General features: G+C 35.9%; 1 protein-coding gene across 2 annotated transcripts in view; it reads right to left on the reverse strand.

The window, feature by feature from the left end:
* Positions 1–12,952, reverse strand: part of HSD17B4 (hydroxysteroid 17-beta dehydrogenase 4) — a 59,886-nt gene that overhangs the window by 21,994 nt on the left and 24,940 nt on the right. For both annotated transcript variants that reach the window (XM_083882866.1, XM_083882867.1), the window contains exons 15-17: positions 11,837–11,908; positions 10,247–10,350; positions 7,500–7,565 (exon numbers count right to left, since the gene is read on the reverse strand). In XM_083882866.1, the coding sequence (XP_083738992.1) occupies positions 7,500–7,565; positions 10,247–10,350; positions 11,837–11,908 (242 nt within the window). The remainder of the gene's footprint in view (positions 1–7,499; positions 7,566–10,246; positions 10,351–11,836; positions 11,909–12,952) is intronic.

The following is a 12,952-nucleotide window of genomic DNA, read 5'->3' on the forward strand; positions in this document are numbered from 1 at the left end:
TTCATTATATAAACTACAGTCAACATGAAAATGGAACTGCTTTAATGCCTTGTTGGCTCTACTTTCTGTATTCCTCCAATAAGGACATTTCATAAGTGAAAGCATTTGAGGGGAAGAAAAAAAACCCAAGCAACCAACCAAAGATGCATCCTTAGAGGATTACAAGAATCAATTGATATAGAGTATTAGATTGAAGTTAGTCATAATATGGTTAAATTGTTCTCCAATTAATAACACAAACTGTCAAGTCTCATTTCCTAACAATTTAGGAGTTCTGTCAGACCACAAAAGAAAAGGCGATATCAAACCTGTCTGTGCCAATTTTTCAGTCTTCCTGCATACTGTAATAAAGGTCAGTGGTAAAGCTAATGAAGATGTAAGCCAACTATCCATGTATTTTCCCTTCTAACTGGGCAGAAAAACACCTCTACCAAAAGCCTATCTTACCAAGTAAATGTGTCTATATATGAATACATGCAGGTATGGACATGGACATGTGTGTATGTATGCTTTTATAGCTCATTTAGGAAAAAAGTACTCAAGCCATCTTGTGAAGAAAACATCCACAATCTCATCTGCATGCACCAATGGGCTCTCATTCACATTAAAAACAGTGAAAAATTCCAGTTAAAATGGCAGCATTGATGCTTCAAGGACTCAAATTTAGCACAGAACTTAAGTAATTCACAGTACTTAAGATTTTCCCCTGCTGCCCTATTCATGCATTTTCTGTTTGTCCATATCATATGTTTTTCAAATTTAGTATCAACTTATTCTGACAGAGACTTCACAAAACATTAGTCATTCTTCAGGAGCATGACAAATGCAAGAAGCCTTTCCCTTAACAATGCCTCTCCTAATTCAAAACAGCAAATTACTTCATTTTGGGGAACTTCAAATGGATTAACAAAATTATAACCTTTACTAAAACATGTATAGATAAGGGGAGGAAACAAAGTCACAAAGGAATACCATCTTGTCTAAACAAATTGACAAGTACCTTTCCTTCTTTTATCACCTTAATACACAAAATTCTACCATAATCCAGCTCTCAACTATTTGTTAAAATTCCATGATTAAAAAATTATATTCCAATCTTCCCAACAAGAATAAAAACAAAGGACTGTGAGTTATATAAAACTTGACATTAATAACAAGCTTTCAACTATACGACAGTTCCGGGAGCACCATTTCTGCACACTGAAACCTGTAAATAAACCACAAAAAGATCATCAAATCTTAGCAAAGTATTCACATCCCTTTGTTTGGCTTCTACCATCCTTTCTTGTTTAGTACTTTTTCTTCTGTCATGCTCTCCACATTTGTGAACCTGCATAATGTCATTTTCTCTAGCATGAAACAAATTATTTACACTATAAATAGAAAAAACATCACCTGAATCTCTCAGGAGGCTCTTTTGTGCTACTGCCTGAAGTTCACTTAAATTTACACACTTTTAAGCAGTGTTGTACTACAGTCTTTACAGAACAGGATATAAATTAGAATTTCTTCTACAACCATATTTTGATGGGAACTGTGTCACACCTTTCCTGTGGCACAATGGCTTCTAGTTTCTCCTGTTTATTACCCATGCTGTGCGCATTGGTGTAGATGCACTTTAGTCGGGCTACTGATCTCACCACCTTTTTGTGGGTAAGAAAACTTAATTCCTACACTATGTTCTCAAGCGCTTGCATGTTTTCTAACACATCAATAACTCTTCTGTCTCTGCTGACACATGGATTCCATCTCCACTGAGACATCTTCCCTCTGTCATGCAGCTCTCATGCTTATCTCTAGTGAGCCTGGTTTTACCCTTTTCCTGCTCAAATGTAGTTTAAAACTCATTTAACAGGCCCTGCTAACTCCTGTGCAAAGATCTTTTACCCCTTTGAGACAGGTGTACCCCATCTGTTGACAGCAGGCCTGCTGTTGTGCAAACTGACCCATGATCAAAAAAACCAAAATTCTGCCACCGACACCAGGCTCAGAGCCAGCTATTGATCTGTTGGGTCTTCCTGTTTCTTCCCTCATCATTCCCTAAATTCTCTGAAAACATAAATATTTACATTTGCTTAGGATTAAAATACATATGAAGACTGTAGAACAAAAGATGGCTTTCCACAGGTAAGGATTCACATTCCAACTACACAGAAATTTGGAAGGGTCTTAACACGCCATCCATAGATATAAAGTAATGCTTCATAATAACAGACTTGCTGGCAATAGGCAGAAAACATTTCACAGTAGATTTTAACTTAATAATTCATTAAGCATTCATTAAATGCTTCCCACGCCCCTCTTTCATTCCAAGAATTCTTTTTAGTAAGTTTTTATTGTAAAGTCCACCCTTTTACAACAAACTAGATTTCTGCATAATTGTCTTCACAATTGTTTCCAGTTACACTTCAAACTGCAATTTAAACTAAATTTGACACAGTGAAAACTAAACTCAGGTAGCTGCAGTATGAGCATGACTACAGGACTGAGAATGACTCAGAAAGGGAAGGTGACTCCTGCAGTCTTAATCACAGGATGCTGGTAACACTACTTCAAACAGGACAGGAGCCAATTATTTTCTCCTCTTTCAGAGAAAACAAAAAGTAACTGTATGTTTGAAAAAAAAACCTAAACCACTAAAACCCAGCAATTTCTTCACATACTGTCAATCAATGCTAGATTTATACCTGGAATAGACGGCTTTACATAGTTTTTCTAGATTAGTCTAGGTATGATTTACTGAATCTCTCTCAAAATCTCTGAATGATTAAAAATCATATTCACTTATATAGTATACATATATGTGTATTTTTTATGCTGCTAACTGTATTACATCCAGAAAAATCACCATCCAATGCTGTATGCCACTCCTTTAAACATTCTCAGTATAACTACAATGCCTCAAACATTTATAAACATCCTTGCTTTATAGATTAAAACCTACAAGGAGAAAACACTGTAACTGTCAGCAGCAGAAACAAATTCCAGCTCTTCAATGGAAAATTTGAAGGCCTAGTTTTTTAAAGCACCTCACGTTTTTGATGTACAGTTTACAAGCTCAGAACACAGCCTCTGTGGACTCCAATTTCAGCCTGTGATGCTCAGACATCCTCCAGCTAGTCCTACTCCTATTTCCATCTTCCAAATTCTATTGTCAAATCCTCTACCAGCCACTGATTAAGGAGCACCAGTGTCTGAGTGCTCTGGGATATCTGGGTGACAGCAGCCCTCAGACCAAAGTACAGAAAATCCCCTGTCAAATAACTGCAGTTCCAGCCAGCCTCTAACCATGAGATAATTTTCCTCTCATTACTCCTCCTCAGAACATAACTTCTTGCAACAAATAACAAGAAAACTGACTTCCTCTGCTGTCTCAGTTCATGCCTACATGTTTTAGCTTTTTTCCTCACATGTGGAAGGAGTTCCTAAAGAAGGGGGAAACAAACACACCATTCATACCTGCATCACTGAAAACTGTATCATTAAACACTGCACAAAGAGCAGATTAAGACTACAAAACCCACAACCTTTACTTGGAATTTTTATCTTTTTAGATATCTGTAACACTTAAAACACAATCATAGTTTTCCAAATTAAAGCAACTTAAAAGCGACAGGATAGAAGCTCCTTCAACAGACCAGTATGAAGCTCAGCTTCATCAGCTCTAAAGAAGAATTTAAAAATTCTTGAAAGCAAGAATGGCCAAACTGCCTGACTCTGGAAGCCTCAGAGCAGAAGTATTGTGTGCTGGAGATCTCCAAACTGCATGGAAACAGCTGTGGCAGAAATCTACATGTGACAGCTCACATGATGCAGCATTGCAGTCTTAAAGGGTTCATGGTTGCATGCACACATCTGATTCAAAAGCATTACAATGTTGAGACACCATGTTTTTCAAAAAATGCCCAAATGTTCCTTTTTATTTTTGTCATGTCTACTTTTCCCTATCATAATATATGTAACAAGCATACAGAGTCAGAATTCAATGTGGGAGAATTCTTTAGAGAAATATATGATACTGTTGCAAGCAAAGAGGATTTTTCTACTGGCAACTATTTTGTAAAATTGCTAGATGTTCTACTGAGATGAGCTGGCACGAAAAAAAAACTTGGAAGTCCTGCAAACTCCACATACTACAGCTTTAGCTTTATCATATCACAAACAAAACAGGTAGCTTTCAGAAAAAAAGAAAGAAAGGGGAGAACAGTAAAACAAAACGGCTTAGTGAAAAATTTCATTCTGAGCACTATTGTTAGCTGTTTATTCATTGTCACTACACTGTGTATTCTGAATATTATTTCTGATATTTGAAAATAGAGAACAGCTTTTTGGAAAGAAACTTGCAGAATATCATAACACAGTGAGTTTTTCCGTGAGCAAACCACAGAAGTCCAATTCATGACACCTTATTTGTTTCCTTCCTCAAAAGTTACTTGTATTGGTTAAGGTATTATCCACTTTAAATATGCACTGCAGCTTACCTTGTGTGTCATCGGAAAATGTGTTCCCAAGAAATCAACACATTTAGGAAGAGTGAGAAAGGTATATGTAGAAAAAATTCTCCAGAGATACAGGTCATTCCCTGCCTGTTATTTTTCATTGCATTAGTAACCATTCAGCAAAATCAGTTTGATTGATTAATTTAAGCCCCCAGTTTGAGAACTGTCAGGACAAAAGCTCTGCAACTACATTAAACACTCCCTATAGGGTTGAAATTGAATGATTCATCCCTTACTAATGGCTAATAGTCAAACACCCTCTAGACATCTTGATCTTCCGTCAGAAGGTCTATTTTATTCAAAAGATTTATGGCAGTGTGTCTAGTAAAATGAAGTTCAGGTTACAGAGAGAGAACAAGTTAGAAAAATACCACCACATATGCACATCTTTACAGGGCAAGATGGAAAAAATTGTCATCTAGTTCTTTACAGAAGAATTCATGAATACAGAAGAAATACTTTATGTCCTTCTTCAGCATGATGCAATTTTAAGCTTTAAAGGCTTTTAGAAGATCAGATACTTCTAAATTTTTCTTAGCCACTTTTACCTTTAAGCAGCTTACATCATGATACTGCAACTCATTCATAAGCACTGGCTGGAATTTAAAGAACTTCTCAGAAATGGGGATAGATCTGAGAGGGATAAACATATATTATACCTCCTGCTATTAGTCTCGATACCACTAACCAAAAGGATTACTTTGTTCTGTCAATGGTCACATAGCACAAAGATTTTTCAAGGAACTGTAGGTGGCTGAACTCTCTCTTCTGCTGAACACACAGTGATGGGCAGAAACAGTTATTTAGGCCCCCCCATTCATTCCCAATGTCCTCCTCACTAAGCAGTGCTTCATCTGGTCTACAACATTCTTCCTCTTGGAAAAAACCCACTGCAGTAGAGTTAGAACTGAATAAAGCTTCAAGGTAACCACATTATCATTGACATTATTAAGTTATCATCATCAGTGAAAGACAGATGTGTAAATATTTCTAAAATATGTATGGAAGTCTATTTATCAGATGGTTTACTATATGATCACAGTATGAAAAGGGGAAAAATGCTAATTATGAAGAGCAGTTTAGCCATGTAATTATGGTAACAAAAAATGACTGTCACAACTATCACTGGATGTTAGTACAGTTTAAGTTAAATCAAATGGCATCTGCAAACTGACTCTTCCAGTCTGTCTTACACTCTGTACCAACTCAATAGTTGAACAGCAACAGTCATTTCTGCCAACATACTTTTCATTTAAACACTAAGATATTCAGAAATTTCAAAGCAATTTGTGTGCCGGCTTCCATTTTTTAAAGATTTTGTGCAGTTATGTGTCATTTCATAGACACATAAATGTAAAATCCTGATAAATGTAAAATATTTTCCCAAGCTGTCTTTCCCATGAAAGTCTGTATCTGTACATAAAGTTCCTGAGTGCTACACATTTCCCCCTGCTGTATACCCCTCCTGTCATCATCACTGCTACTGAAACACAGATGCTACTAAGTAATTTGGTACAGAAGCCTTCTTGTGATTATTCAAGTCCATTGGTTGTGGCTCCTTTAACTTCTAACGAGAGAATAATTGTCTTTATAAATCTACTTGTCAGAGTAGATTAAAAAAAAAAAAAAAAAAAAAAAAAAAAAAAAAAAAAAAACACAAGTGAAATGGTTACTCTCTGCTACTTCTTTTATTTCCAAGAATCAATTCTGCAACAGCAAGTTTCCCAACTTCTGTGTTATAATCTTTTATCTCATGAACTTTGAGCATTTTATGCAAAATAACAATCTGGACATAAGAGTTTAAAGCTCAGAAACTAAAATTAACATATGAAAAAGGCCATCAAATACCATGTGAAAACTGATGAGCCTGGAATCAATTCCAATATAATCATGCAGTGGAGAATCTTTCCAACATTCAAAATAAATACTTTTAAATATTGGACCTTTAGAGATGCTGTATCTCATCTAATAAAGGGTCAGCTGCTAAAAAGCACCTTCCACTACATTTAGTCACCTGCCAGGAGAAAAGTACTCCCTCACCATTCCCTGCTCCTTGCTCACCTTGCCAATTTTCGATGAAGCCTATTGAGAAGAATTAGACACCTGTACCTCCTAGACCAATGCTGTGAATTTTAGGATGCATCAGTGACATAAACAAATATGCTAGTCTTGGCTCTCTTTCCCAGTTGAAGTGGATAGGACTAACTTCAACTTCAAGCACAAGAATCAGCTGGATGAGACTTAATTATTCCATATATAATCAGAGAGAGGCTAAGCAGACATTGCAATTACCACAGTTCAGCTAATGCTCAACATTTTAATTTCATCTTCAAAAGCTACAGCCACCTGCCATGACTAATTTTGGAAACACCACTCAGTGTCCTAACGCTGGTAACTCCAGACTTTCCTTTCTTGTTTGTCTGACACCTGCATGTATATCTTGAGGGGAGGTTTTATTTCTTCGTACAGGTTTCTGCCTGGGGAAAGCAGATGCCTGTGAACCAGTGGGAATGTGGGCAAATAGAAACATACCTAGACAGGTGTCTGTCAGTATTTCAGGTTTCCCTTGACTCCTCCTAGTACACAAATTAAACTTTTTAAAAACTGTGAGCCATCAGCACTTTTTTTTTGTACCATGTACAATGTGTTCATTTGCACCACGTGGTGCAAATTTCAGGAAGCCTGAACCTTTTTTTCAAAAGTACCACAGAATACAAACATTCATCTCCTCCTTCTAGAAAAAGAAGAAAAGAAGAAAACTTGTAATAAACAATTATAAAATTTCATCAGTCCTAAGAGAAGAATGTTTTACACAGTATACTGAACACACTGTCATAAGCTAGAAGAAAGTTCAGCTTTATACATACATATGCACACACAAAAACATAAAGAAAAAGTATAAATACCTAAGGTATATCAGAAAACCTGAACTATTCGTTTAACACTCCCTTCTCCAAACAAAAAAAAAGATTTCCACACCTAAAGAATACAAAGCTTTACCTGATCAGCTGTTGTAACATCAGAAATTACAGCATCAGGGGGTCTCTTGGGTGGAACTGCTGTTAACTAAAGCAAAAGTAATAGTATTATTAATATTTCACAGCAAAAATCTTTTATCCATACCTAATGCCAGAATACACCACTTATGTATAAAAAGAAACAATATTTACCAATTTGGTAGGCTTCCTCCTATCCTTTCTACATTTATGGACAAATAGAAAACAACATTTAGTCCAGAAATGGTCTCTCATCAAGGTGTGCCTAACAAAGATAGTGACTCTGAGGCATCAGATCCTGCCTAGTTACATGATTCACCTGATGAGTTTGATAACATTTCTTCCAAATTATCTAAAAAAAGTCAAGCAAGAATTATTCACTCAGAAAAAAATGTCTCACAGAATATTAAAATGCTTTGGAACACAGAAACAAGAATGAAGCTTTTAAAATAATATTTTTAAAGGCACTATGAAGAACAAAATTATTTACTACCTCCCTTATGGATTACGTTACATTACTCTTCACCTCTACGAGCATCCTCTGCCTTTTTGTTTCACACTTTTTTCTTTTACTTTTTTTGCAATTACATACTGCATATTAAGGCCCACATTATTGCAAAAAAAGCTGTTCCTTGTACTATCTACAGCTTCATGGTTTCAAAGATATAAATCCTACCCACAGATTGACAGAGAACATCCTAGATCATGACAAACATAAAGGACACCATAACCAATTCAAGCTATTAACATAGCAGAAATCTTTTTTTCTCCTCTACTCCTTGTGTTTTCAAAACAAACAAAAATAGTCAAGAAAGAAACTGGCATAAACTCTAAAGTGACAGGAAGCAAATTGATTCTCACCTGTAGTAATTTTACTTAATTTATGTAAGGCCTTTACCAAAGAAAAGTGAAAAGGAAAAAATAAAAAGAAACCAAGTGCTGTGTAGTTTCATGTCTAATAAAAGCAAAGGCTCCTCCCTGTTTAATACAGAGCAAGCCCACTTCTTGGGTGGAAGACCTGGTAACAGCACTCCTCTTGTCATTTCAGAGAATCAGGGGACCTACACAATCAGCTTGATAACAAGAACATTACCTAAACATGCTTTCAAAACAAGCATGACTTGCCAATCTATTTACAGCTGGTTTAAAGAAACTCAACTTCACCTAATGAGCCATTAAAACTAGCCAACATGTGAATAATTAATGAAATCTCTCTACCCACAAGTCAAGAAACCCTGAGCTCAGGAAGAGATATACAATATGTTGGTCACCACAGACTTCAACTTGGAAATCTGTTCCTCTTGACTTGCAATATAATTTTCAAATACAATACAAGTGTTAAATGACAAAAAGACACAGTCTAACATATGTCTGTTCAGCTTGGGATTTCTTTTTGCACAGAGGGCAATGAAACTCTTTTTAATTGGGAAGGTCTGCAAGGAACAAGTAGGAAAATTCACCATTGGAAACTGGTCTCTCACATGCTGATGATTCTGTTGAAATTGCTGTATTACTGTATTGTCTTAATGAAACTACATTTGGGAGATTTTTTTTTTTTTTATCATGGAAAGGAGCTGCCTGAAACAGGTATTCTTCATATTTTCATATTTTAAAATATAAAATAATGTATATAACATTGTCACACTTCACTAAATAGAGCAAAGAAATTGCAGTTGCCTAAATTGCAATGTTTAACTAAGAAGTGCCAAAGCACTACACTGGATTCACTGACATCACCACTGTAGGTTAGCCTTGAACCAGAGGGCTTTTTATGTGCACTGCTTATAAAACCTAATTCCAGAAGAATTAAGGGGGTCCTTCAAAGACCTCAATACACTGTCTGCAACAATTTCCTGTGAATTCTTTTATACTACACAGAGGCTCCTTGAAGCAGCAGGCATTTCAGCACCTTCATTGGTATTCATATGGTGATTCATATGGTAAAACTTCTATATGATTGATAGAGATTTAAGTAAAAAAACTTTTCCGTTTACATGCAAAAATCCCAAAGAACACCAGCTACAGTATTTCAGATAAATAAGTATTTCATTATAGATTTTCAAAAACAATGAGCTTAAAATACCCTCTGTTCAACTGCTTATTACTGTAGTGCTTCAAGGCTCTAGTTCACAATAACAACATGCAGTCACAGCTGACACTGCCCTCAAACACAGCATTGAAGGGGACAATATCAGGAACCCAAATAGCTACTTCAAGCATTTCGACATACACATTCTGTGTTCATGTGACAATGTTTGCTACTTGCTAACTCTCTGAAAACAAGAAAGTTCAGCTCCAAACTATAACACTATTTCTCTTTTCCTCTTTATGCTTTCCAAGCCTCTTCCTTGCAAACATACAGATTTAGAAAGAGCTACATCTAGAGGTCTTTTCCAGAAACTGCAAGCTCAACCCTACTACCGCTTTCCATCAGGATATTCTACCATTCCAAATACTTCAGTGTAGGAATATCGCATGTGTGTAATGTTCATCAATTCACGTTTCTCCCTGACTCTAAAAACAAAACCACTGGTTTCCCAAGACCTGAACAGTAACTTTTCACTCAGGCTCTGCAGCGAACAGCAGTACTTAAATTCCATCTTAAATCACATCCAGTGTAAGTTTGCACAACCACACTGCTTAAATGCTAGTTTATACTTCCTAGTTTATATAGTAAATATTTCTCTTGCAGTGCTGACGAAAGTCTTTATGTGTTTGGTGTTTTTTAAGTATGGACATGTGTGGATTTACCTTGGCCTTTTCTGATGTACGTTTTCCACCAAATTTTCCAGCTCCAACAAAAAACAAAGAGAACTGATTATAACACACTAGGTCCTTTCCACAATAGGTATTCACTGAAAAAAAAAAAGAAGAGGAAGATCATTCAATCTCCTTTTTCATACAGCTAGCATGTGCTGTTACAAGAGCTCAGTTCTGGAAACCTGACAAAGTTCATTTTAACAACTGAGGGGACAGTGGTCACACTTTCACACTGCACTGTGGCAAGTCATTTCCCTAGTAGAGAAGACTAAAGATCTGTTTCAAATAATATCCTAAACTTTATCTATACAAAAGCATTAAAATTAAAAAATGAGCCTTCAAAATGGTGACAACATTCAAGATGCTAAAAACATTTGACGACACAGAACTGATATTAGACTTATTTCAGCATCTCCAACTACATTAACAATGTACTTAAATATAGAATTGTACCATAAAATATGATGTATTAAAAGCTACGAGAATACCCAGTGTGTAAAGTAGATTATGAACTCATACAAAAAGTGGTACTAGCACCTTGTATGAGAAGAGTTCCAGAGTTTAAGGTCACCTGTTTCTTATTTTGAACAAGTCAGACTTCTTACACTGAACTGAGATTCATCTTCCCACTTCAGTTCATATCTATCTCATTCCTTTACACCTTAGACTGGAAATCACAGCACTGTTTTGTTAATGATGTTCATTTCCAGTTCTGGAGGAAATGTAAAACCACTGAGACTCTGCTCACCAAATGAACTTTTCCATGTTGCAGGAATAGACAGGCTTCATATTAGCCCAGTATGAAAGCAAAACACAGCTATGAGGAATTGTCACTAAACACTTCTACAATTTTATCTGACCACTGAAGGAATAAAAGGTCAACAGTGTTTAGAGATGCACAGCCTAAAAACCTACTCTGTCTGTCTGATTTCCCAAAAGACCTTGGCATTATCACATCTAATGTGAGTAAGATTCTGAAAACTAAAAGTTATCAACTTCTGGAGACCTTCTAATCCTCTAACTTTGATACAAGAGGAAGGAAATGGGTTTTGTTTAGAATAAAAAATGTAGACATAAAAAGAAATGCAGGATATGCTCTTAAAGATCCATGCTTGGCAGATGGATCTGAACAACATAACAACATATGATTAACCTTAGCAAAACCACCCACTAAACACAAGCAAACATGCAGACACCCACTCCTTACTGTGGGGTGGGAGAATATAAACTGGCTGCCTTCAGGCATGAAAAGATATTATTATTGTTAAGAACTTTGATCAGTTTGCATACTGCACCATTCTATCTGCACAGGAAGAAAGTGTTCTTATTTCAGTATGCTAAGTACCCAGAAACAATTACACTTTGATCAGTTTGCATGGCGCATTGTTCCAGCTACGCAGGAAGAAAGTGTTTCTATTTCAGTAGGTTAACTGACCAGGAACAATTACAGAGCCACATCTCACTGAGACTTAATAAGCTAAAAGTCTTCTTTGTGGAAGGGCGGTATTATTGGTACAGGTAGTTAAACAATGAAGCCTAATAAATATCTCCACCCCCATCAAAAGCCATAAACCACTCTACCATCTATTAGCAAGACTGCTCCTGATCCTTTGTCCAAAATATCAGCAACGGTTGCAACTGAGGTTAACTCTCCTGCAAGAAAAGAAGAACATGGACACATTGTAAGATTACGCTTCATGAATGAAGCCCACAGATCACTCTTTACACTTCCTTAGTAACTATCTTAACTACTAACTTCCTTATCTATTACTATTATTGTTGTTGACATTCTTATTATTATTATTAATGTTGTTATCAACATCATCATAGGCACTGTAACAGTCATATTCATTACAATTATCATAACTATACCAATAGTGTTGAGGAATCTTTGCAAATCTTGGTTTGAAGATCTGAGTGTTGCTTTGCTTGGGGTTTTTAATAAATCTCTGTCTCTTTGGGTTGGTGTTTTTTAAATAGGATTTTGTTATAGTTCATGTATTCAGAGCAAAACACATCACTTTTTAGACTCTAACACATTGCTATCTTCAGAAATAGCTCCAATCATTTATGGATTGTCCACAGATTTCAGGAGAGCTGAGACAACTACAGTTCTACAAAAGAGAAGTTCATCTCAGAGCCTAGGCACAGGTGTCTCTGAAGTTTGTTGTAGAGGTTACTGCTCTAGAGACACTACGTGTTTATAAATCAGCCTATAGAATGCAAAAACGAAAATCTTTATGAAGTCCTGAAGTAATCATAAGACTTCTTTGTAGTAAATATAATTTTCAGATATCTCTTTTTTGTTTCAACAAGAAATTCTGCCATTTATTTGAGGCTTCTTTTTTTGGGGTTTTTTTGTTTGGTTGGTTGGTTGGTTTTGTTTGTTTGTTTTTTGCGCTACACCCTCAAAAACTTAATTTTTAAAAACTACTCATGAAGAAATCCAGACATATGCATATCCTGAATTAATGTAACAAGCAACTCTCAGATGGTGTAATCTGGGAAAACTCAGCCATCTCTGAAAACAATTTGCTACTGCAGTAAATAATACCTTGAGAATTTTGACAGGAAGAAAAGTAATTGTATTTTAGCCTCCTCATTAGGATATCCATTTGTTTTTTACATACATAATTTAAATCTTATCCTCTTACAGGCACACAGACACAATCAATGTTGAAGAATTCTTAGGTAAAC

This window comes from Zosterops lateralis, assembly GCF_965231275.1.
Source record: "Zosterops lateralis genome assembly, chromosome: Z".
NCBI classification, from domain to species: domain Eukaryota; kingdom Metazoa; phylum Chordata; class Aves; order Passeriformes; family Zosteropidae; genus Zosterops; species Zosterops lateralis.